Below are 24,917 nucleotides of genomic sequence, written 5' to 3'. Positions count from 1 at the left end.
TTCCCTAGATGGCAATGTTTTCATATGAATGAAAGTAAAACCAATACTTTTCTCACTACCTTCTCTAGGTTTTAAACAACAAACTGAGATTTAATTTACTTCATCAGGAACATAACAGACAGTACATTGACTTCCTACTTTCAGCTAATGTATCATTTCATGATTAGAAGTTAATCTAAAGGAATAGTGAAAAGTAAAACATTGAGCATTCAGTACCTGAAGTTGAATTTTTGCATCTTTGCTGACACTTTTTGTTCTCCATCGTCTCGTGACCCGCTTGTCTTTCTTTGAAATATCTACACAGTTAGCCTACATTACACAAATAGTTAGAAGCGACAAAGTACTATTAAGTTGATACAAGCAACACAGGCAGTACAGCAAGTTAGTAAAGAACGGTAGCATTAGACATTTACAAATTAGAAAGTAAGGAGAAGAATGCCATTGTCGGGACTCACAACTACAGTGGTGACTTCTATAAACACACAGCATATTTAGCTCATTTACCAAAACTACTTTCTTCATAAGTGCACAATATTCAGGACCACATCTTGAAATCCTCATGGATTTCTATCCTGGTACTACTCAGCAAAATGTAGAGTTCCCATCTTCCTGAAATCAATGGTAATTAGCTCACTGGAACTAGACTTCCCAGTGCACCACCACCACTGAGATATCTGTGTACTCAAGGAGATTGAGTGAAAAAGAGAGAAAGTATTTAGGATTTAGGATCTGCTGTTGCCTACTTGTGGTCAAGAGCAAAACTCACCCTGAACTGGGAAACGGTCCAACACTTGGGACCTTTGTACTATGCACTCTTTTCTAGAAAATGCAACTTCATCTTTGAGGGTCTTTGGGTCTTCACTCCTTAAAAACTTAAAATTATATCTTACTCAGGACAGCAAGAACTCCTATACAATTTTAATGTATACATATATTTCTACTGTAACAGTTGTCAGATTTGCTTTGCAAATGACTTAATCATTTGATTCAACCTATTTAACTCAAATAAATAATGTGTTAATTATTTCTTTACATATGCAACATTATTACACATTATTAAAGATAAACATATAAAATAAACCTTTCATCCAAGAGTTACTATGATTCGAGAAAATCCTTCTGCATTAACAAACATTTCTATACTTCCCTTAACAAATGTTTCAGTCTGATGATTTATGTTCAAGTGTATTTACCTGCATGTCTGTGAAATTTGGTGCTGACTGAGTTCTCTGTAGTATTTCTAAATTTTGAAGAAGTTTACTGAGTTCCACAAGGTTAGACTGGCAATGAGCAAGATCTAACAGATATAAAACAAAAATAAATTAGGCTATTCAGTTCAGACTTTTTTTTTTCATTATGTCCATTATTGGCACTTCATTGCATTGTGAAAGTTAAATGTCCAAATCCCTAGTAGTAAAGCATCCGAGTAATTTATTCTTTATTTATTTTCTATGGGAGTCAGCAACAAGTCTGGACCTCGAGAGTTGATCAAATTTTAAACAATAATACCCATTAAGATAATACAGATTATTAAGATACATTTGAAAAGCAACATCCCAAAACATGCAGAGGGGGACGTTTTCACAAGCATCTAATTACTTGAAAAGCTATTTCATATGCATGTAAAGATGCAACTTAACCACTTTACTGCCTGTTTCTTATTTTGTGACAAGACATTTTGCTCACAGAGCAATGCATGATAAGATAAAGACTAACCTTCTGCACATCTGTCCATCTCTTCCGAGTCCTGCAACCAGGCTGCTACTTTACTCTGACCAGTAGTGCAGGTGGCAGGAAGGCTATTACTGCAAGGTAGGGGAGACTGCCAGGGAAAGCTATTTTGTTGCACCTAAGGCATAATAAAATGCTTAAATTTACTGGTGCTATGTTGATCAGTCTGTGTAATCACCATACTACTTCAGACTAAGAAAACAAAATATCCATTGTGATTTCAGTGACATCTGTGATTGGACTATATTGTGTCCCAAGATGCAGATTTTTCTGAAGAGCATGTTGGAGAACCTAACCAAGAACCTCAAAAGCAAACTGGTTTTGCTAACCACCAGTTAGAAAAGCTGTTGCTTAAGAGCACGAACATTATCAAAGAGTAAAGAGACAGATTTATCCGCAGTGACAAAAGGCAAGCGCGAATTTTTCAGGGACAGTGAATTCTTTGCAAGATCTCTTCAGTAGCCCATTAATGAACGCTGCAGGAAGACTAATTTAGACAGTCCGTCAGCTACACACACTCCCAGCTTTTTGCTGGCCACTGGTTCCCACAACGGAAATGCCTCTATTGGCATTACTAGCAGAGCCCACAGAAACTGCCCAGGAGCACGCCCAGCAGGCATGTTTTCAACAAAAGAACACCACATACCTTTCCATCTGACACATTAGCAGCTGGTGAAGACTCTGTAGTAGAGGCTGAAGGGAATATATGAAAGCTAGCATCTCTGGGAGACCTCACAATCTCATTCTGACGGTACAACCGGTGGTGGCGTAATTTTGAAACCCATGCATCAAACGAATCCTGGGACTTCACCTGGAAACAAATTCACTGTCAAGAAGGCATTCAAAATACTGCTTTTCTGGACATCTTTTACAGTTTTACTTATTTCTGCTGTGGATTAAAAGAAAATCAGTATTTGCACCACATTTTACCTTCAGATGATAGATGTGTTCTTCTGTGTCAAGATCTATTCTACGAGCCTTCTTTTTTATAGACATAACTGACAAACCAACATCAATGCTCCCATGGACTTTGCCTTTCTGTATCTAAAAATCAAAAAGCAGGGTAAGAAAATGGTAGCATCATGCACTACTTCCCTATAATTAACAGAAAAATATCTGGTGCTGAAATGGTTTCCAATTTTATGAACATTTAAACATAAAGCCATATTAAAAAAATAAAACCTGTAGTCAGGCTAACCACTTACTATATTTATAGACAAAGTATTTCACGAGAATTGCTTGGTGCAGAGCCAACTCTGAAGTTGAAGTGTGTTTGTTCACACCAGTACACAGTTACAGGTAAGTGAGAAGGAGAGAAATTAGACAGTAGTCAGCTCTCTGCTGCTACTGCTTAATAGTTATTGGTATCAGATCTAACTAATTTAATGCTGTGCTTTACATCTCTTGAGTACACAGTAATCACTTCTCTGTCCTATCCACATATCTCTGGATAATCAGCTCTGACTGACATAAAAACTGAAAAAGAAAAACACATGTACAGGCTAATCTCTCAAGCACCTTCATTAAATAAACTGCTTTCAGTAATGTTGTTTTTGTTTTCATAGAAATAAGAAAAGGTAGAATTTTGAGGACAGAACTCAACTAAAACCTTACATGCTTTCCATATAAAAATCTCTCGTTGAATCCACCAACAACTTTCATGTCTGCACTGTCATAAATATGCCTAGACTGAGTATGACATTCGATCACCCTGGCAGGCTGAATTCCAACACAAATTTTAAAATGGTCTTCAACTTTACTTACATCAATTGGCGACTTTGAATATTTCAACATTCCGTTATCCAGGACAAAAAACCTCTGAAAGAGGGGAAAAAAAAAATAAATTCTTTCTTAATGAGCAGATGCAATTTAAACTGTGTAAAATAATTCATCTGCAAAAGAAAGAGATTACTCTGTAGGAATTAAGGAATGTTTGTGGGTTGGAAAGAAAGTAAAACACAGTATTGAATAATTTCCTTGCTTATTTTTTGAGAGCAATTATCTTGTAAGCAAGAAAAACTAGATTCTCTCTTTTCAACATTGTTCTAGGTTTAACTTAACAATCCTTGATAATTAAGGGTATTTTTTCAGTTTTCCAGACAATTCAATAAACTCTGTAAGAAAGACACTGTAGGCCAAGAGAGTTATGTCTGTTCCTTAATTTTCTTCCTGCTTTTCTTCCCACAGAAGCTGGTCACATTTCAAATTAGCAACCTACCTTCCCTATGCAGAAACTGAAAAGTTTTCCCTAGTGCAAGGTCTACATCCTAGAAGGAAAACCCACATATGGATGTTCTTGTAGTCTCCTTGATCTCCAGCTGTGAAAAAATTGCAGGCTGTGAGGCACTTCTCTACTATCCGTATCTCTGTGCCTCATGACAGACCTCTATGCAGGTAAAGATGAGATTGTAATTCATGATGATTATACCCTGCCTAGCTGTAATCTAGCTAATTCAGGTATTAGTACAGGTGTGAATATTTCAGCATTCCCAGCAACACACCCAGGTCATGGGAAGGCTTATGTTTTGGGTGTTAAGTCATTGATATGGTGGGAACCACTGTATCTTCATTGAGACAGTCACCAGGGCTAGGCTAACTTGATGATGCCTATCTCTGCCATTGCTACACCTTTGTCTTGCTTGCTTACAGCAGAGACCAGAATCCCTTATTCGCAATGTGTTTCTCCTGCCAGCAAAGTTGCTCTAGCTTGCATGTACCAGACCACCCAAGCTGCATTGCGGACAGGTCAGCCTAGACTTTGGCATACAGCATAGGGATACAGCCTAGCAGAAAATCTAGTCTTGAAATGAGATTCACTAACTTGTGTTTACCACCACTAATTTTCAGTACATGCTAATTAATAAAAACTAATTCATATTTTTAGAGTCTAACCTAATGAACTAATATATGTTAAAAATCTAGAACACAGCAAAATATTATACTAGACTCTCTAAGCTGTCTGACATGGAAGGGAAGGACAATGTTTTCCTGATGGGAACCTGTCAAATTGACACTATGAGCACAGTCAGTAGTTAGATGGCAGAAAGTATATCCTGAAGATGGCTCTGGAAATTATGTCAGTCATGGAACAGATGGTACCAATATTTCATACATGGCAAGAAAACAGTGCTTTCCAGGAGACATAACTTCTTGAATAAGATGTCAAAACAACAGGATGGTTTTTGTTGGTTTGGGGTTTGTTTGTTTGTTTTTTTAACTATGTATCATCATTAATGGACTTCACAAGAACATACTATTCATTTCATATTGCTCAACTTCTCCAAGTTCCAAACATGAAAGAAAATTATCTTTCTATATATTTCATTCCAAAGCTTATTGCGCTTCAGAAAATGACAAGCTATTCTCCAAGCTGTACACAGTAAACCTGGTAGGCTACTAAAGCACATTCAGAACTATCAGAACATGTCACGCAACATACAATACACAGAGGATGCTGTGGCTTTGCTAGCAGAACACTAACACAGCACATGCTACAACTACTGCCTCTGCAACTCCTCACTGGGCTCTCAGCATAAAATGCCGTTACGAAAATCGCAGGATATTGAGGCAGCAGTTGAAAAAACAAGGAACCTATGTTTCGGAATTGTGGATTGGTTAATAAGTTCAGCATAGATCCTTAGGTGAATCTTACCGTACACGGCTATATTTTGTTATAATATACTGGATAGAATGAAAGGGATATTGATTAAATCTCTAAAACTACAAGGTAACTGCTGCATTATTTACAGATTCCACCTGCATTTTGAATACAACATCAGGCAGTCAGCACCACAATTTGGAAGCCATGAGCTGTGTGTGCAAACTAATTCTTTACACAGTTTGAAGAAAAAGTCATACACCAAAATCCTGGGCATTTATTTGACGTCCTAATTTCCTCTAGACGAAAAAAATCCAACTCATAGAATGATATAATAATCTCTTGACAGTTTTATGAGACATTTACCTTGTGCCAACCTTTTAAAGGCCATTTTCTCTTTTTCAGCATGAAACCTTCGTGTTTGTCTGGCTTCTGGACATTAGTCTGGCCTATTTTCAGACCCTCTATGATTTCCCAGCTGTCAGGTTCCTGTTGAAAAATATGAAGACACATTCACTAATTAACTGTGCACACACATGATGAAAAATTGCACTTACATGTACCACAAATTCTCCAGTGCAAGACAAAGAGTAAAGGAGGGCTAGGCTTTTACATCAGCCGATTTAGGTACCAAACAACACAGACACTGTATTATGTCCAGCTGTATCACATTTAAAACTACTGAATAACAATATTTTTGGAAGTCTAACCCTTATCAGGTAACTAAAAGGGAAGGTGAAGCTTTTTAAAAAGTCTGACACTGTAACTGAATGACAATCTGAGGATGGGTCTGGCCATGCTGTTCACAATAAAGGCTGCATTCCAAGGAAATAAATACATCCAAATACATGAAAACAGAACCAAATTGTGGCTGAGCTAAGAAAGGTCAGACCTGCCACTGGAGGTAATAGTGTGAACGTGCCGGTGGCTCTGACCACCTGCTAAGTCTGTCCAGTGACATCCAACAAATCAGCACTACACTGTGAGAACTAAAAGGACTGAACATACCTAACTAAAAGGACTGGCATACACCTTTGTAAGTGGAGTATGGACGGAATCTGCATGTTAAAAATGTACTTTTACTCAGAGTATTCTTCTCTAAAGCATGATGGGATCATGAGACAAAATGAGGAAGAAACCATACTGTTAAATATATGGGCATACATTAACTAAGCCCTTTGAGGTATTCCCTGATCATAAAAAATTGTAAATTTTCCAGTCTTTAGAAGCTTACTAATTCTGGACATTTTGATTTTTCCTTAAAAAACAGAAAAGCAAGCAGAAGATGTTGGTTTGTTGTTGGTTTTCAACACACCAAGCTCCTCTCTTCAAAGGTATTTTATGAGTTTCACAGGCTAATTGTGCCTTTTGAAATCTACAAAAGGAAATAATTTTTTTTTTCTTTTCCTGCATTCATTTTCACTGTATTAAGAGAAAATTATAGGAAAGCTAACTAATTTTCTCTCTAGAGAAAAGAACAGGAACTGTATCATGTCAGATATAACCAGCTGTATGTCTTTCAGGGAGCCAGTTAAAGCCTATTTCTTGTACATACCACTTCTTATGCATGAAAAATTGTATAACTCAAAACAGACATAATATACCATAGTGAAGAGCTAAAGAACAATATATTTAAAGAGAAAAAACCAGAGCCATGTCTTTATTTCTATTGTCTTGCTACCACAGTAATCAACAAAATTCTGTACCAATTTAAAAATCTCCCATTGCCTGCTCATTAAGACTTTATTTTACCAATTGCATCCTACAAAGCTGTAAACTTGCATTTTCTCAGCTGATCTGTCACAACTCCCAGAAATGTTATGAAAAGTTATCAAGAGAGGAAGGAGGTCATACAGCATCAAACATTTAAAGAGGAAAAAAAAATTGTCTCCAGCATTTCCCAAAAAACTGTTCAAAGGCAAGCACTGTCAGTCTTTCGTAACACCTCCAAGTAAGTTACACAGCCCAGATAACGTTAACATCACGATTATGAAAATAACAATTTCAAAATTAACAGCAAATTTCAAAAATACAATTTTTAATAAGGTTTTGTTATTTTAAAGGTAAAAAGCTCTATCCCAAATAATACAAACTGCAGTAAATTTTAATAGAACCATTTACTCAATTTAGTTTTTCCTGCATAACTATAGATTTTAACTATCCTAGTACCTGTAAATGCCATGCTCAAAATCCACCTTTTTTGCTTCTCTGTGTTTTCCTTGGATATTCTATTCTACTACTGGGAATAGAAGGAAGCACATATTACTTTTTCCCTATGAAGAAGCACTTGGCACCTGAGGGTGGCAAATTAAACTATGAATCCCCTGGGGTGAGTAGAGAATATCTCTCCACAACTCTGCCAACTGATTCCTCACCATATTGATTTCTCCTTAAGAAGATCAGCTGCAGGCATAAGTCTTTTATCTACTAGATAACATCAGTATTGATTACTTCTCAACTAGAAATCACACAATCTCATATAGCTATTCATTTAAACAAAAGGCCTGATACAGAAGGACAAAACAAGCAATTATTCAGTGCAATGTGACTGTCTTCTGTTGCACCAGTGCTACAAGCTGTTCTTAAAACCATCCTAACAATCCCAACTGTGCCTCATCCCACAGGTTTGGTGTGATGAGATATGCCCAATACACAGGACATTATGCAAGAGCAGCCAGAAATGAGGGAAAACCAGAGTGAAAGTGTTATGTTTGAAGGGTCCCCATCCAATATCAATTCTCAAGTACAGCTTTAGTACTTCAGGACTTCTGCCATGCCCTACGTATTACATAAGAAACAGCTCTGCGTGAAGCAGCAGGACCAGGGGAACACAACAGTCACTGGGTCTGTATATGCCCCAAGCAGTGGGAGTGAGGGAGGCACTACCAACAGCTTTCTGAACCTGCTCTTTTTGACTGAAAAGTATTTTCCAAATTAAAGAGACTGAACCAATCCATTTTCCCTGGGTGAACAGAATGTTTCTCTTTGAATTTGTTTTACCAGTTCTGCTTCACAACTTACAGACATTTAATTTCAGATTTTTCTTTTCCACCAAATATTCCACCACAGCACCCTCACCTTTTTGGCAACAATCTTACTTATTCATATGAAGTGTCTTGAAATGAAGACTTCTTTACCTGGGATTAGGCTTATTTGGAATCAGTTATTCCACAACTGAGGAATTCAGCCAGGAGGAGGTTGACTACAAAGCACCACACACAAGGCTGTTACGCCTACACTTCTATTCATTTCTCTGCCTCAGGAAAGAAGACCTCAGCAAGAGATTTTAAATTTCAAACTTTAAGAAACTACCTATAAGGAACGTCAATAAATTAATACAATTGTTGATTAGCAGCACTTTTGGACTTGGATATGATCTACTCTACCTTAATAAGAGGATTGGACTGGACCATTTCTCAAAGTCCCTTCTAGTCCTATACTCTGAGATTTTAAAACTTGTTCCTAGGTGTGATCCATGGGGGGTGGGGGGGAGTGGGGGAAACACCAAACACCAACCAAGACAACCACTGCCACCATCCAAATCCATAATTTTGTTAATATAACATCTACTAAAGATTACTGGCCCCTCGACAACTCGGCTGAGGAATAGGAAGCTCCAGGGCATGCTCACAATATATTCAATGGTAGAATTATACAAAACAATATCCCAAAGCTGTTATTTAAACTACTTTGTAACTACAAGGGGAAATTCATCACCCAGATTACAGCCCATGCTTTTGCTTACTTTAGATAGAGAGATGGGGTCACTTTCGAGGAATTGCTTGCTCAGAGAAGGGTCTGTGCTTCCTGAAGAAGCCTTACGCTCCAGAATATGAACACTCTAAAAAAAAAAAAAAATTAAAGATAACTTATTATTGAATATTACTTTTTAAAACACATTATATAATGAACGATAGCTCATTACGCTTCTTATATCATCAGCATCATGGCTCAAAATGTACCAAGCACTACCTGCATGACATCACTGCACAAACAGTTTGTCTTTCGAGGCAATACACCTCTCTCTCCTTCCACTCTTCCTTTTTGTATTAGTGGTTTTTAAACTAATTAATCTGTCCAGCCTAAAAAGCACAGAATCATAGAATGGTTTGGGTTGGAAGGGACCTTAAACATCACCTAGTTCCAAATTCCCCTGCCATGGGCTGGGAACTAAAAAGAGACAGGAAAGAAATAATGCAATTCTTACCTAGAGAGTTGCAAAGTGCTCCTGGCCAGACCTATAATGCTCTCTGCCAAGGCACAAGACACTGAGTACACATACTGTACAGTGGGCACTGTCCTACATTCACTTCTGAAGCAAACCATTGCCATGAAGTATTACTGCCTCTGACATACTTCTTATCACACCTTAGCATTTTTTTACTGGCTTCTAAATTGAAGTGCTTTACGTAAGTCTTTTTAATCACAGGTGTTCACAAGATCAGTTACTGGGTCTCAGCTGACAGGCTTGCTGGTTAACATTTATGGAACACAATGATCTTAAACCATTACAGCTGTTTTCATGTATGACAATACTGTAAAATTTTATATCTTCAAAGCATGGCACAAAAGTGAAATACATAATGTCACAACTAGTCCTGAAAAAAACTGCTATTCTTAAAAGACATCTAAAAATCATAGAATCATAGAATCACTAGGTTGGAAAAGACCTTAGAGATCATCCAGTCCAACCGTATCTGTCCACCACTAAACCATATCTCTCAGCACCTCATCCACCCGTCTCTTAAACACATCCAGGGATGGTGACTCCACCACCTCCCTGGGCAGCCTGTTCCAGTGTGTGATAACCCTTTCGGTGAAGAACTTCTTCCTTCCATCCAATCTAAACCTCCCCTGGCGCAGCTTGAGTCCATTCCCCCTCGTCCGATCATCTGTCATTAGGGCGACGAGACCAACACCCACTTCTCCACAACCTCCTTTCAGGTAGTTGTAGGCAGTGATCAGGTCTCCTCGCAGCCTCCTCTTCTCCAGGCTAAACAAGCCCAGTTCCCTCAGTCGCTCCTCATAAGACATATTCTCCAGACCCTTCACCAGTTTTGTGGCCCTTCTCTGGACACGCTCAAGGACCTCAATGTCTTTCTTGTAGTGAGGGGCCCAAAACTGAACACAGTACTCGAGGTGCGGCCTCACCAGTGCCGAGTACAGGGGTGTCTTCCTATTTCCCAGAAATGTTTCAATTTGTGAAAGAAAAAGCATTTTCACTACAGGAGAAAATAATCACATTCTGCTTGATTGGATTTGCATTTCATTCTCTGGTGAAATTTTGGTACATCTCACATTATTATTTCGTAAGAACTCTACCATAACATGTCAGTAGTATCTCTTTGGCATGAATTAATACTATTTCATTTCCAGAACATGTAGCACGACAAACTTGCAATTATGCTCTGAGAAGGGTAAGTTTTTCTCAATTGAAAACAACAATTAAATTTTGTTCACAATTAAGCTTCTTTACATTCACTGAAGAAAAGATTACAAAGGTACAAGTGACAGCAGAAATAATCAGGGAATATAAAAATACAGCCAAACAGCAGAGTAAATATTATTCTTTACACACATAACTAAGCATGTAAGGAGTACAACCAAACCAAATGAAAATAAACACAGCTATTCATATATATGCATATACAACACAGACCACCTCTTGCTGCAGAGCAACACACAGACCTTCATTGTTCTCTTTCAAGTTGCAGCTGTGAATGAGAATAGGAAAATAAAGGGATTGTGGGATTAACAGGCATCCCTGCCACAATGCAACAACAATCAGCATTTATTTTCAGTTACTTTTAATTTTACAGTGAAGAATATGGAAAAGCAGCAGTATTATGTTACCTGCCACATTTCCCAGGACCAACCAGCAAAAGCTTTGACATCTATGCTTTAAAATCTTCTGCTTTATCAAAGAAAGGCCAATCTTATTATTTATACCAGTGTCTATTACTAATCAGATGAGAAAAACGTATGTATTTACGTAGTACAAGTTCCTACATTACATGTCAAATAATTTAATACGCTGGTTTGAGCTGAGCACCACAAAGTTACTAATGATAAACTATGACAAAGTTTTCCACCAAATAGATGAAATGCTACTCATACACATAGTATCACATTTAAACAATATACAAGAAAACCTAAATCTGTTCCTCCAAGGAAGATTAAAATGTCACTTGATTAGCATAATGAGGACGATTCCCAACTTTCTTGCCAGTTTTGTTTGGCAGGCAGGAATCCCTCCATCTTGAGATGGAGCGATGCCCAACACAGATGTTCCGAAGGTCTCATATGTAGCAGCCTATGCAGTTTGTTGTTACATAACTGCAATTTCATTTTGCACAATATTTAGAGTGGAGTAACCCAACAGCCCTTGGCTTGCCAGATTTCCAGTGACATTTTCAATTGCATGATTTTAAGGCAAGGGTTTTTTTGTGCCTTTTTTTCTTTTTTCTATCAGCCTTCAGACATTACAGTTCCACTTCATCTGAGAAATACATTATTATCTAACAGCACTTGAATGAATGCTGACTTACTCAATTATTTGTTTGGAAATAAGAAAATGAACACTTTTTAAATCAAATTGTCTTCTTTAAATTCCTTACTTCAAGTGTTATCTTGTTGGCTGTAAATGTCTGCTAGCCAATTCTTTTCTGTCATGACTACCATTACACTGACACAAAATCATTTCTTTAAATTTGTGACATTTCTAGCATAACATTAAGAGACATTACATGGTACAAAACGTTTTCCATTAATGCATGTTATTTTTCTGCAAAATTACAGCTAGAAATAAACAATTATTTGACATTTTGAAAAGCAGATAATGCAGTTTAGTTATTTAGCATCACAGAAAAAATCATTTAGATCTTGAAGTTATTATCAAGGGTGGGGTTTTTTGTTTTAACAAGAAAAATAGAGTTGGTAAAGGAAGCAGTTAAAAAACTGATGAGAATAAAAGGAAGAAAGAGGCATGTCAGTATAGCTTCTGGGTTTTATTTATAATCAAATAGAAAAATGAATAACCCATTAATCTACGTGTATCAATCAACCTGGTACTCTCACTCCTCTCATCCCAAGAACACAGGCAGACAAAATCAAGCTCTGCATTGCTCCATCCCAGACTTCCCTCATGCTTCAGGATTACCTGTGTGCTATAGCTGGCCTATCCTGGAGAAAAATACCAGCACCATCAAATTCTGTGTGCTCTTGGAATTTGATTCAGCAAGACTACAAATTTAACTGCAGTTGGTCTGTAACTCATTACTAAATCTTAGTCCTAACTACAATCCTGCCTTCGTCTTTGAGATTATTCACAATATACATTGTGTGAGCCCACACTGGTCACAAAATGCCTCTAACATGCCTACACACGGGGAACACAAATGCTGATTCTGCCTTGCATTCTTTTCATGTTGCTTCCTACAGACATATCAGGGAGAAGGAAGATGATGGGGAGAATAACAATATGATGTTGTTTCATATTCTCATCTTCTCTGGAGAAGAATGGAAAACACATTTTACTATATATTTCTATATATCTTGCCAACTTCCTTTCTCAGTTAAGAGTTCAGTCAACCATTCACCTCGTCCCCCAGAACAAATACTAGCACAGGGAGCATCTGGTCTCCATCAGGCCAGAGGCTGAAGACCCCAGCGTTTCTTAACAAAATCTGATTTCCCATGAAAGGAAAAGACATTCAACTGTTTTCAAAGGGAAGGCAAGGAAAGAAAAGAGATACTGGGTAAGTAGAGCCAGGAAATCCAGTGAAGGACAAGTCTGGCACTCATGCCTCCCCTTTCTGCTTCGCTGCTTAATTACTTAATGGAATGAATTATATTTAATGCAATGAATTCTCTCTAATAATTTATTGATTTCCAAGAAAAAGACAAGCTGGTGTGGAATTTATTACTCACACTGGACACAAACTCTCTTTAGTTCAGAACGGTGCACAGTGTATGGCTAACAGTTAATCTATGAAAAAGATTTTCATAAATTTCACGGCACACAGCAGTCTTCAACACCCATAAACATGGGGCCTAGACATACACTTTTCTACAACAGTAATTCAAAATAGAGCTTTTCTCTCTGATTTTTTGTTTGGGTTTGGTTTTTTTTTTTTTGGAGGGGGTGAGGGGGGACGGGACAGTGTTCCATTTAGAATGTAGTTCAGTGCTTAAACACCTTCTCTCGGCTAAAAACACAGTATTCTCCATTTATCTCAAATACAGCAGCAGTAATAAGATAAACACAGATTTGACTGCAGGCATACCAGTTTTTACTACCTTTTAAACAAAGCTGTGATACATGCTGAGTTAATCTGCAATCTTATTTGCAAGGGGAATAACCTTGAAACTTGCTTTTATCTTAGGCTGCTTCTCAGTTAGCTCTGGCTTTCCTTCCATTGATGTTGGAATATAGACAGTGTTGAATATCACTGTGAGAGAAGGGTGAGTACAAACTAATACAACCATGTCTCAATCAAGGTATTTCTCCTTTCTTCTAGCACATTTTTTTTTAATTTGTATAAAGCAACCATGGTCCTATTCTCAACGTCAGTCTCACCTACTGACACTGCTCCATAGCTGTTTTCAACTATCTCCACTATCAAATAACAGACAAGGAATTTGGCAATACTTTATGGATAGCACATGGAATGAATGTATTTTTTTTCCCTTCTTGCAGCATATGCTCATCTTGCACAGAAATGTGCCTAAAAGCAACATTTTCTCTTTGCAACCTTTTTACTGAAAGACAAGTATATCTAAGCAGCAGTTCTGTAGCATATTACTAACATACAGGTATGTATGTCTTTACTTCTCTCCTGGGATATGCAAAATAAACACTTCTTGTGTTACAGAAATGTCAAGGATTTGTTAGCTCAGGAGCTCTCTGTCAGCCCTTTCTGGAACTCCAGCTTTGTATTGTACATAGCACTTCACATCAATGCTTTTAGGCTCTGGAAGCAAAGCAGCCTTTGCTTTTCAAGGTACTTTTTGACAAACTGTGTAGAGAAATAAGCTCCTGCTCCTCTGAAGAGCTTCTTGGAACCAAGTATTAGCACAACCGGATAAAGCAGAAAAGAGCTATCACTGTCATAGCGATCTTCTCTTTGCCAGAGCAATGGTTTGGAACGACTACCAAGTTGCAGCCTGACTCTTTAAAAGCCTGGCAATTTTCTCATTTTGCACTTCAGATTTTGACATGCTTACCTCGAAACAGATCAAACAGATAAATTCACAACATCTGACAGAGAGAATTAAATGTTTGTTAATGTTACAAAGCTTTATTATGACTATTGAATAATCACAATTAAAGTATTTGTATTTTTCTAAATAGTCTCAGGCTAGCAATTCATTTTATTAGTGCTGATACGCTTAAAAAAACGGAGGGAAAATAAAATTACGTACACAAAAGAAAACCATTCCTTGATATGTTAATTTGTTAACTAATGAAAGCATTCTACACATGCTGAATGGCCTTCTTCAGAGAATATATGCAGTTTTCACTTTGTTAAACGATTGCAAGGGAAATCTAAATTAGCACAATTCACAGGCCCAGAAGTTGGACACTAACCTAAAAAACATAGGTTCAAAATAAGAAAGCCCTTTCTTCCTGGGGCTCTCTTTCACATCCTTGTGTAAGCCACCCATTTAGACCTTTTCAAAATCCTTAAACTTTAATATCTGCAGTATAAAAATAAAGGAGCTAAGAAAAAAAGGTGTTTTGAACAATTTTTAATCATATTTTTCTTTTACCTGAAATCTTATTCTACTGGGGGAAAAAAGTTTGGATATAACAGCTTCATTTTTAATTCCAGGATAAAGTATTGAATAAAACCAGAAAAAGAGATATGTCATAACAGCAAATAGCTTTACTAAGGCACACATTCATTCTGCCTAATACATCTGTATATCTTGAATGTGGATAATCCCAATCGTCTATGAGTGTCTTGAAAACAGAATCTTTCATATCTATCTGCCATCACCCTCCCTCTCTTTTCACTTTTGTGTCTTTCCTCTCCACTGAGGAAATTAAAACAAAATCATGCTTCTCTTTCTTCTCCCCTTTTTGTTCCAGACATCCTAAATGGCACTTCTGAAGAGCTGCACTTCTTCCCTCTGAATTCCTCTTTGCGTGCATGTGTGTGTGCGGACACACACATTCCTCACTGACACCTGACAGCCCATTTCGGATCAAGTTGAAGTTAGAAAATGAGTGCATATTATGACAATATCCATCAATGTTTGAGGACACTTGAACTGTATGAATATTCATTTTTTTAAAAGGTACAAGCTGACCTTTTATTTTATATTCTCAAGGAAAATGAGATGTGCTCATGTATGGGTGGATGTCCATGCATGGTAGAGGGGAAAAAATGAAACAGGAAGAAGGCAAGAATGTCCATGTTCTGAAAACACCACTTTACATTACCTAACATAATATGCGTGAGTAATTAAGCCTTTCATGTGAGCAATTTCCCATGTTTTATAATAGAAGATAGCTACATACACCATTCCTAATCAAACTGACACGGTTTTAAAAAAAGAAAACTTTCTTCATAGCACATATCTGAACTTGAGCACTCTCCACGCAGTCTGTAAAGCACTCCTGGAGGTAACTCAGACAGGATATGCACATGGCCCCATGTGACAGCTTGACATGCACACGATCACTGTCAAGAACCAATCCAAGTTTCCTGCACAGCCTTTTTTTTTCCCCACAGGTCTTTCAGACCTTGTGCTGGCTTGCCTTATAGACGAGGCTGTCTCTCCTTGACTGCTCCATCCCATTTTATTTCTTCAACAGTTTTACAGCCAAGTCTTTCTTAGAAAGAGGAAGCATCTCCCTCTATTAATCTCCAGGATTGTACTCTGGGAGATCCTGTTTCCAGAACACTACAGATATTACCAAGGGCACGGGCACTCATGATCCAAATATCTATGGACTGGAGAGGGCCCATCCAGTGCACATTCACACAGATGTACTTACTCTTGCTGCCAAGTATCTATCGTGTAAATTCTAGGCAGAAATGCAGGTAGAAGATGAGGGACATCTGCTGCGTGCCTGCAGGCTGGCTTCACAACATACGGACAGCAAGCCTGATGCATCCAGCCTGAACTGGGTTCCTGGGCTCCTGGGCATGTGTTGCTGCCATCGTGTGCCAGCAGACCTGCCCCCAAGGATTCCAAGTGTGGGAGCAGAAATGCCTCCTACTTACAATGCACACATTGGTGCTCGGGGGGCCTACCTCATTCCTGGGGTGAGTCTGTAGCAGTTCCCTCCGAGTCTCACTTACACAGGTTCACCCCTCGTCCCTGGACAAAGCTGTAGTGCAGAGCACTTCCCTCTGAAAGACCTTACCTTCTCCTGAAGGTCTGCTTGTGCCACGTTCACTCATCGAGTAGTTCACTGTTATCCATTTGAGTGATGAATAAGGAAACTTAACAGGCCTGAGATTTATGATTCCATAGACAAGTGCTATGGCACTGAAATTAATGTAACATTCACAGGGGTGTTCCACACTTCCAGAAGTTACACTGTTTCAGATATTTTTTCAGATAATGAAGACCCACTATCTCCCGAACCTAAGCAACACTTTCAGTAGTTCACTGTTATCCATTTGAGTGATGAATAAGGAAACTTAACAGGCCTGAGATTTATGATTCCATAGACAAGTGCTATGGCACTGAAATTAATGTAACATTCACAGGGGTGTTCCACACTTCCAGAAGTTACACTGTTTCAGATATTTTTTCAGATAATGAAGACCCACTATCTCCCGAACCTAAGCAACACTTTCAGCCTCTATTATAAAGATTGGGGGGGTGGGGGGGGCCTGGGAAGGGGAGGAATCGTACAGTAGCAGCAGCTACCCAGTTTAAAGAATAATTGCATGTTTTTATTAACAATTTTGTCACTTCATTCTTTGGCTCCCTCAGACCATTTGCTTGCACCAGTGAGTTGTTGCTTTTAAAGTACTTATTTGACATTTCCTGCTCTAATGCTGCTTCAACTGTATTATGTGAAGAGAGTTAATTAGGAAAGAGAATTACATCACTGTAATAATAGTACTTGGCACTTAGTAGCATCTTCAGGTTGAAACTCTCAAAGAGATTAATAATTATTATTTAAATAGTTCTCACAAACTACTGAGAAGTAAAAATGCTCTTAAAAAAGTATACGCTCTGCTACAGAGCAAAGCTAGGGATAAGGCTCCATGTTCACCGGTCTGTACCATATTGACTAGACAACTGTCCATCTTTGCCTTCCTTTCTTTCTTTTAAAACAACAGAGAGACAGGAACAAATGAAACCTACAGGTAACCACCAAGACCTTTTTCCCCAGATGTCACATCAGGCTGACAGCAGTGAGAGAGTGTGTAGGTTTCTAGTCAATTTAAGATAAAAGAAGGGATATAAATGTGTTCAGACTTCTGTTCCACATGGAATATATTATGTGGAATAATATATTATATTATACAGCCCCGTATCCTGGGCTGTATCAGGAGAAGTGTGGCCAGCAGGTCGAGGGAGGGGATTCTGCCCCTCTACTCTGCTCTGGTGAGACCCCACCTGGAGTGCTGCGTCCAGCTGTGGAGCCCTCAATATCAGAAGGATACTGACTACTTGGAGCGAGTCCAGAGGAGGGCCACAAAGATAATCAGAGGGCTGGAGCACCTCTCCTATGACGACAGGCTGCAAGAATTGGGGTTGTTCAGCCTGGAGAAGAGGAGGCTCCGAGAAGACCTCATTGCAGCTTTCCAGTAGCTGAAGGGGGCCTATAAGGGTGCTGGGAGAGGACTTTGTACAAGAGCCTGTAGTGATAGGACAAGGGGTAATGGGTACAAATTGAAATCACGGAGGTTTAGATTAGATATCAGGAAGAAAGTCTTCACAGAGAGGGTGGTGAGGCACTGGAACAGGTTGCCCAGAGAAGCTGTGGATGCCCCATCCCTGGAAGTGTTCAAGGCCAGGCGGGATGAGGCTTGGAGCAACCTGGTCTAGTGGAAGGTGTCCCTGCCCACAGCAGGGGGGGTGAAACTAGATGATCTTTAAGGTCCCTTCCAACCCTAACCATTCTATGATTCTATGATTCTATGTGATATTTTATTGCAATCTTGTATGAGCAACTCTGGCTGAAGCACGCTGGACAGATAGGTGGGCATGGTAAAAATGCCAATTGATTATATTGTCATTGTTTGTGAGGCAGAAATCTGTAATGAAGCCACAAAAGCATCCCTGATATTGTGTCACTGATCATAACTGGTCATAAACAAAGAGAAAGTTGAGTTTGAAGTATTGCAATACATTAAAACCCGAAAAATTAAACTACAGGAGCATGAACACTCTCTCCTATCCCATCATAAACTCTCAGACAACTAATTGTTCTCAGCCTCCCAGAAAAAGCACCAGAAGTGCTAAATAAAAACAGAGAGACTCTTACAAAGGACTTCCAGCAGGCAAGATGGATCTGTGTATATGATGATGGACCTTCTGCCAACCTAGCCTACCAAGGAAAAAGCACTGGTGGCTGAAATCCCATAGCTTATGCCACCACAGCTGCTCCTGCCATGACCCTTCCCATTGCCACTGCTCTGCTACTTCCCACTGAGCTGCCAGGAAAGGTGTAGCAGCAACAGAAGCCAAAGCAATAACAACAGCAGGTCTTCCATTTCAAGCCTCAGCATTTCACATTAAGTACCTTTAGTCTCAAATACTAGATCCCTTTTTCTATGGGCCTGATAAAAAACGATTTTGCTACTGTTTAGAATAACCACACAAAACGATCTTAAATATTAGACTTAGATTAAAACTTAGAATAAAAGTTTTAATAAGTTAATAAAACTTAGAATAAAACATTGTTCGCAATTTTTTTCCTTCTACACATCAAACAGCTTTCCCAGATACTCCTGGTCACACAAAAACACCCCTCCTCTTGCTTTTCTTCTCTCTACTCTGCCCTTACCTTTTCAGCCAGTTGTTCTCCCTGCAAACTGGTTTGTACTTCTTAGTTTCACATCCTACAACCACACAAAGCATTTGGCCCACCCAATCCCCTCCCCTACTCATTTTTTTTCACCTATTCATTTCCTGGCAAAGAGTCTCACACTGTAAATCAAGTACCTTTTGCTTTCTACACTGCACAGCTGAGCGCTCCACTCCTGGCACATCTTACTTCTCCCTCTTGAACCACCCACATGCTGCGGCATGAAGACTGCCCATGTGAACTCAGCTTCACAGAACCTATTGGTCCCTGCGGTACATCCATGAAAAATTCACAGCTCATTATCTCCTTGGAGAAACTTGACAGTAGTTTTCTTAGCCAAGAGACTTCCCTTCATAATTCTACTTTTCTTAATGTTAGCTAAAAGCATGAAAATCCAGAATAGACAAAGAAGCCACGACATTTTCCTATTATGCCCATCTCTTCTCATTATGATTTATCATTAGTTGATGAAAGAGACTACAGATAAGACACCTCTCTCATTTTAAGCTCCCAATCTATGTCTGCCTCATCTAATCAGCACTTTATGCTAGCAACTGCCTTTTAATATGTGGTTAATACAGTGCATAGCACTTTCAGGTCTAGATTTCTACTGCATGTCTATATCCAAACAATGATTATTAGTCCTCTTTATCAGATACCATATATTTCACCCCCAGATTCACCTACTGCAATAACTTTTTATAGTATTCCAGTTGCTCTATAAACTAAGGTTCGGTTAAGGTTGATGCAGACAAATTACTCAATCCTTCCATCATCATTAAAGCCTTTATATATATGAAATACTGCTTTCAGAAGACTACTTTGACAATTAAAATATAGTGGTTATAAAAAGCTAACTAGGCGTTTTCCAGCACAGACCTCTAGGCAAGATCAGAGCCTTGACTTTGCAATGGCGCTCTGCTCCTAAATTTCAAGGTCAGGCAAACATCTTCAGCCCAAACTCAGCTCTTTCTGCCTCCCTTGAGTACACCCCTTCTCCTATTAGTCATTATTGCTCTTACAGAGAGAAAAAAAATAATAACCATATTAAAATCTGAAAAGCTGATGATTGCTGCTCTGGAAAATCTTTTTTCTTTTTCCTTCAAAGCTCCTATCTTTCACTATTTAGATATGGCTAAAAGACAAGAGTCATTTGAAATATGAAAACTCTCCTAGTAGAGGCAACCACTCAAGCCTAAATGCAGTAGGACTAAAAGCTCTTCTCCTTTTGTGTTTGCCGTGTGCAAAAAGAACCATAGATTTGTTAAAACAGCAATCTGACAAAGAGAAATAGAGAGAGAGAGATAACAGCTGATCATCCCTCCCCCCTAAAGGGCCAAAAAGAAAACTGAGACATTAGAAGAAAAATCCTCACATTTAAAATTGCAGACATTACTAAATCACTTCACAGCATGTATTAGCTACCCATTAGATGGGGGTCAGAAAAGTCAAATTCTCTCCTTTGTTCACAGTTTCATTATTATTACTATCCTTCTGTATCACTCCCTTTGTTTTATAGCCTGGGGTCAGGGTGCAATTTACCAAACTGCACATTATTAACCCTATAATGTTTTTACCTCTTTGTGCCTTCTCAGCAAATATCACTACCCATGTACTGCAAAGAATATATAACATACTACAGTCTACAGAACGATGTGCATTCTTAGTCAATAAATAAAATACGAAATATTTGTAACGAACTTAGATCCATCAAACTGAATACACAATACATGACTTTATCATATTCAGGTGTAGTTTCTAAAAAGTGTTAGTTTTCCAACTTTCTGTTGTGCAACAAAACATGACTAGCCTTTTCAGAGTTTCACAAGGGATGAAAAACAAGAATCTCCCTTTCCAGCATGGCCCACAAAAAAGGCTGTCAGAACTGCAGTTTTAATGCTCACCTTTGTATGGGGTCTCTTACAGAGATCCCCTGACTCTGGAAATGACAGGGTTCCACACTCTGCAACAGCCCCATAGTAGGAAAAATTACTGCTACTCCACTTTAAAGTATTCCTCGTCAAGGACACAACAACTGCCCTGCCACCCTGCTTAGCTCCGTGGTTAAACAAAAACAGGTTGGTCCTGGGCCACCTTCTATTTAAGAATCTAAATGAACCAGAATTTTGATGAAAATGAGTGACGCTAAAGTTATTGTGACCATGAAAATGTGAACCCAGTTTTTTAGTTATTGCTGGCTTCAGTAGTCTATTCATTTATCAATTACTTAGACATGGAGCCTGCAAACTGGCAATGTCAAAGCTTTTGCTGACTGCTAATTCTCTTAGATGGTGTATATTGCACGAATAAGAAAGCTACATTAAAATGCCAGCATTATATACAGCATGACATTTTCTACTCTCCCTGAAATGATTTATCATAGTCATGTTCACACACAGTCAGCCTCCCGCACCATCATTTACTGGGAAACTGTTCCGTAATTGCTGATATGACTTTGACAAGAATTACATGATGAGAAGATTTCAGTCATTAACCATCTAGAAATATCAAGTGCTATCCTCACATATGACAATGAAAGCTACACTGGCACTTCATCCAGTCACATCACTTTCCATATCAATACATACTGCCCCTTCAGGAAGGGTGCTTTTCTCCTACCTGCCATGAAGAGCCCAAGGAGGCAGCAAGACACTTTTCAAGCCTTTCTGAAGTAAAACGCAACCCCGGAACCCTACCCCTAGCTATCATTGTGTTTGAGTGAAAGCCTATGAAAACCAAAAAGTGTACAAATAATGCCACAAGCAAGGAAAGAAATTAGAAATACAACTGTTATGGTAGATGGTACAACAAAGCTGGTTAATTTGCTGTGTCTACACGCACAAAGTAAACATTCATATGTTTATTTCCCTGGATATAGTACCATTGCAACTCACACTGTGTTGCATGCTGTAGCTCAGTTTCACTGCAGAAGAAATTGCCCATCTATTCATTCTCACAGAATTTCTGCCTTTAACACTGAAAAAACTAAGGCAAAAAAATGAATGCCCAGCAATAGCCTTTCCAGTCCACATTTACATGCCTAAATATCCTTGTTAAGCATCATCAGACATTATTGGATCCAAGAGAGCTCCGGATGTATCACCCCATCAACCTTTTCATCATTATTTTAGAATCATGCTTCACGTTTCAGTGACCAAATATGGACTTAAAGTTAAGCATCCATTTCATTATGATGGCAGGTATATCTTGCTCTACCTCGTTGCTATGGTAGCAGATACGGTAGCCATTAGATTTATGGTAAAATGTATTCACAAAAGGTAATTTTTTTCATTCTCACTTCTACGATTTTATCAAACTACCTAATTACAAAGAGAACGGAGAGATTTGCTCTTAGCTGAGTTCAGCAACTCCTACACGTCTTGCATTCACTTTCTTTGGGTTTAATGCAGAAGATAAAATATACTGATGCTTTAAACAAAAGATGTCAGAATTCTTGCTCCAGATGAAACTAATGAAAAATTAAGAGGAGATCATATGCTAACCAGGACTTAAGTGAGTACAAGTATCGCAAATCCTGTACAGCATGAAAGGGAAAATATTTATCACCTGCAAGATCATCATTTTTGGCTTCACTGAAAAGCAATGGAAATTACTAAGAAAAAGTCCAGACACAGTTCCTGCCTGCTGTCACACACCCATCAGAACTCTTCTCCTGGTTTAACATTTTAAACACACCTAACGGTGAGACTATTTACATTCAAACCTGTAAATGTTACAGTTTTCATCGAAGTTCTCCATTTTCAAAATTCCTATAATTCAGGTAAAGATAAAAAACTACTTCAGCAGCAGCTAAGAAAATTAGTGTCACCACAGGCATAATGATCTTAAGCTACAGCCATTCGAGTAAATGCATACCACAGCAAACAACTAAGTTCTTTTCCTGCCTATTTCCCTTGTCAAGCTGAAGTCACTATTGCATTGATGAAAAAATTCTCACACTATTATAAATTATAAAGTTGATATATTCTTACATTTTGTACATTTCTTTTTAAACATGATGATGTTCAACTAACACAGAAGCTGCTTTAGTGTTCAAGGTTTCCATGGATCAAAGTTTTAAAGTATGTTTCTGTTGTAATAAAATTTTCAGTATCAATCTTTGTATTTGTAACAACCTACCTGAAATCTAGTGAATAGCTCTGATATTTTCTGAAGTGCTCCCACTGGGGATGGGGCCAGACTGTACACCCAGCCCTTTAATGCCCAAGTTGTTTTGAAGGGAAATCATACAGCCCTCATTTCAAGGGCATCCTGAAGAAAAGGCGTATTACAAGACAAAGGTCTTCTGAAAATAGACATCTAACATAGGTGGACTAGTACTAAATGACATGGGACAATCAGTGTAAATTTGTAGTCAACCAAATAATATTTAAAACAGGTGCTTCCACAAAGGATGAACAATATGATATTTAAAATGAATTGAAATATCACCTTGTAAAAAGATAATAGAATTCTGTAGTTAGATTTACAGAAAAAGATGTTCAGAGAGGACACACAACAATTTGAAGCAATGGTAGGTTCATGCTGCCAAAGAAACCACTTCCAAAAGACTTCAGAGCATGTTTCCTACTTGTCCATGTGATCATATCCTTCCTGCTCCAGCACTACACATAGTACCCACGTTGCTTCTGAATCTTTTTCAAACCTCTTTTGAAAGTGAAAAAAACCATATTTTACAAATCAACAGTTCTTGGCTATAGTGATACCATCCAGTGCTATAAGCAAGTGAATTTAGAGCTAGTGAGAACTAACTGCCACATTACAGGAATAAATTAATCATTTCACCAGATATTACAAACGTCTAGATCTTTTCCTTACCTGCCTCCTGTCCCTCTGAGACGATGATGAAGAGGAGGCACTTCTATGTGATGGAGTGGATGTTTTGTGAGCTGGAGATATACTCTTCTCCTCTGAACTCATCTTTGCAGCAAACTTGTAATGATCTTGTGCTGTTATCACTCATGTACAAAAATGCAAGGAATAGTCTTCTGCATCCTTCTGTTCAATGGAAAATTCAATCTCAGCTGAACTGCATCGTAATGAAGAAAAATGTGACAGAAAGAGTGAATGAATACACCCTCGCTCCAAAGTAGCTTTGCAGAAAAGAAATTTCTTGACAGTCACTGTTTAATCCAACAGATCTCCCAGTTTCTTACTTCCCTTCCTAACAACTACCCAGTACTAACACAAATTAATTGTTCTGCATTCTCACAGAAGATGAAAGCAGTATTACCTTATTTCAAAAACCCCTACAGAAAGGCTTAAGGAATTTACAGCAATTCTCAGGAAAAATTTACAAATCCTTGACAAGGGGTCGTTATCCCATCTTGCATAATATCCTAATATTTTCAGTGACTCCTTAGGACTTCCTGTACAACACAAAAACCACTGAACGCCTCGTTATAATCAGTACTTCTTAAAAATCCTGCAGTTAGCTTAAAGTCTCTGCAAGCTGCTTTTTAAAAGCAGGTTCGTCTTTCAAAGACAGTGGCCTCACTGAAGGGGTGGACAACCCAGTTTCAGAAATCAGCACCTTTCAGACAGTGCAGAGCTCACCACGCGCTC

At 38.4% G+C, this 24,917-nt stretch overlaps 1 protein-coding gene across 4 annotated transcripts in view; it reads right to left on the bottom strand.

Moving 5' to 3' along the window:
- Positions 1-24,272, bottom strand: part of OSBPL6 (oxysterol binding protein-like 6) — a 48,594-nt gene extending 24,322 nt beyond the window's left edge. For 3 of the 4 annotated variants that reach the window (XM_010148646.1, XM_010148647.1, XM_010148649.1), the window contains exons 1-9: positions 24,171-24,272; positions 9,075-9,170; positions 5,696-5,818; positions 3,496-3,549; positions 2,662-2,775; positions 2,378-2,542; positions 1,717-1,849; positions 1,194-1,297; positions 217-309 (exon numbers count right to left, since the gene is read on the bottom strand). In XM_010148646.1, the coding sequence (XP_010146948.1) occupies positions 217-309; positions 1,194-1,297; positions 1,717-1,849; positions 2,378-2,542; positions 2,662-2,775; positions 3,496-3,549; positions 5,696-5,818; positions 9,075-9,170; positions 24,171-24,272 (984 nt within the window). The remainder of the gene's footprint in view (positions 1-216; positions 310-1,193; positions 1,298-1,716; positions 1,850-2,377; positions 2,543-2,661; positions 2,776-3,495; positions 3,550-5,695; positions 5,819-9,074; positions 9,171-24,170) is intronic. The other variant, XM_010148648.1, reaches the window with a different exon arrangement.
- Between the last annotated feature and the right edge of the window lie 645 nt (positions 24,273-24,917).

Source organism: Eurypyga helias, unplaced genomic scaffold, assembly GCF_000690775.1.
Source record: "Eurypyga helias isolate BGI_N326 unplaced genomic scaffold, ASM69077v1 scaffold30923, whole genome shotgun sequence".
Classification (NCBI taxonomy): domain Eukaryota; kingdom Metazoa; phylum Chordata; class Aves; order Eurypygiformes; family Eurypygidae; genus Eurypyga; species Eurypyga helias.
Note: the sequence above shows the minus strand (reverse complement) of the source record. Positions and strands in the feature narration are given on the sequence as shown.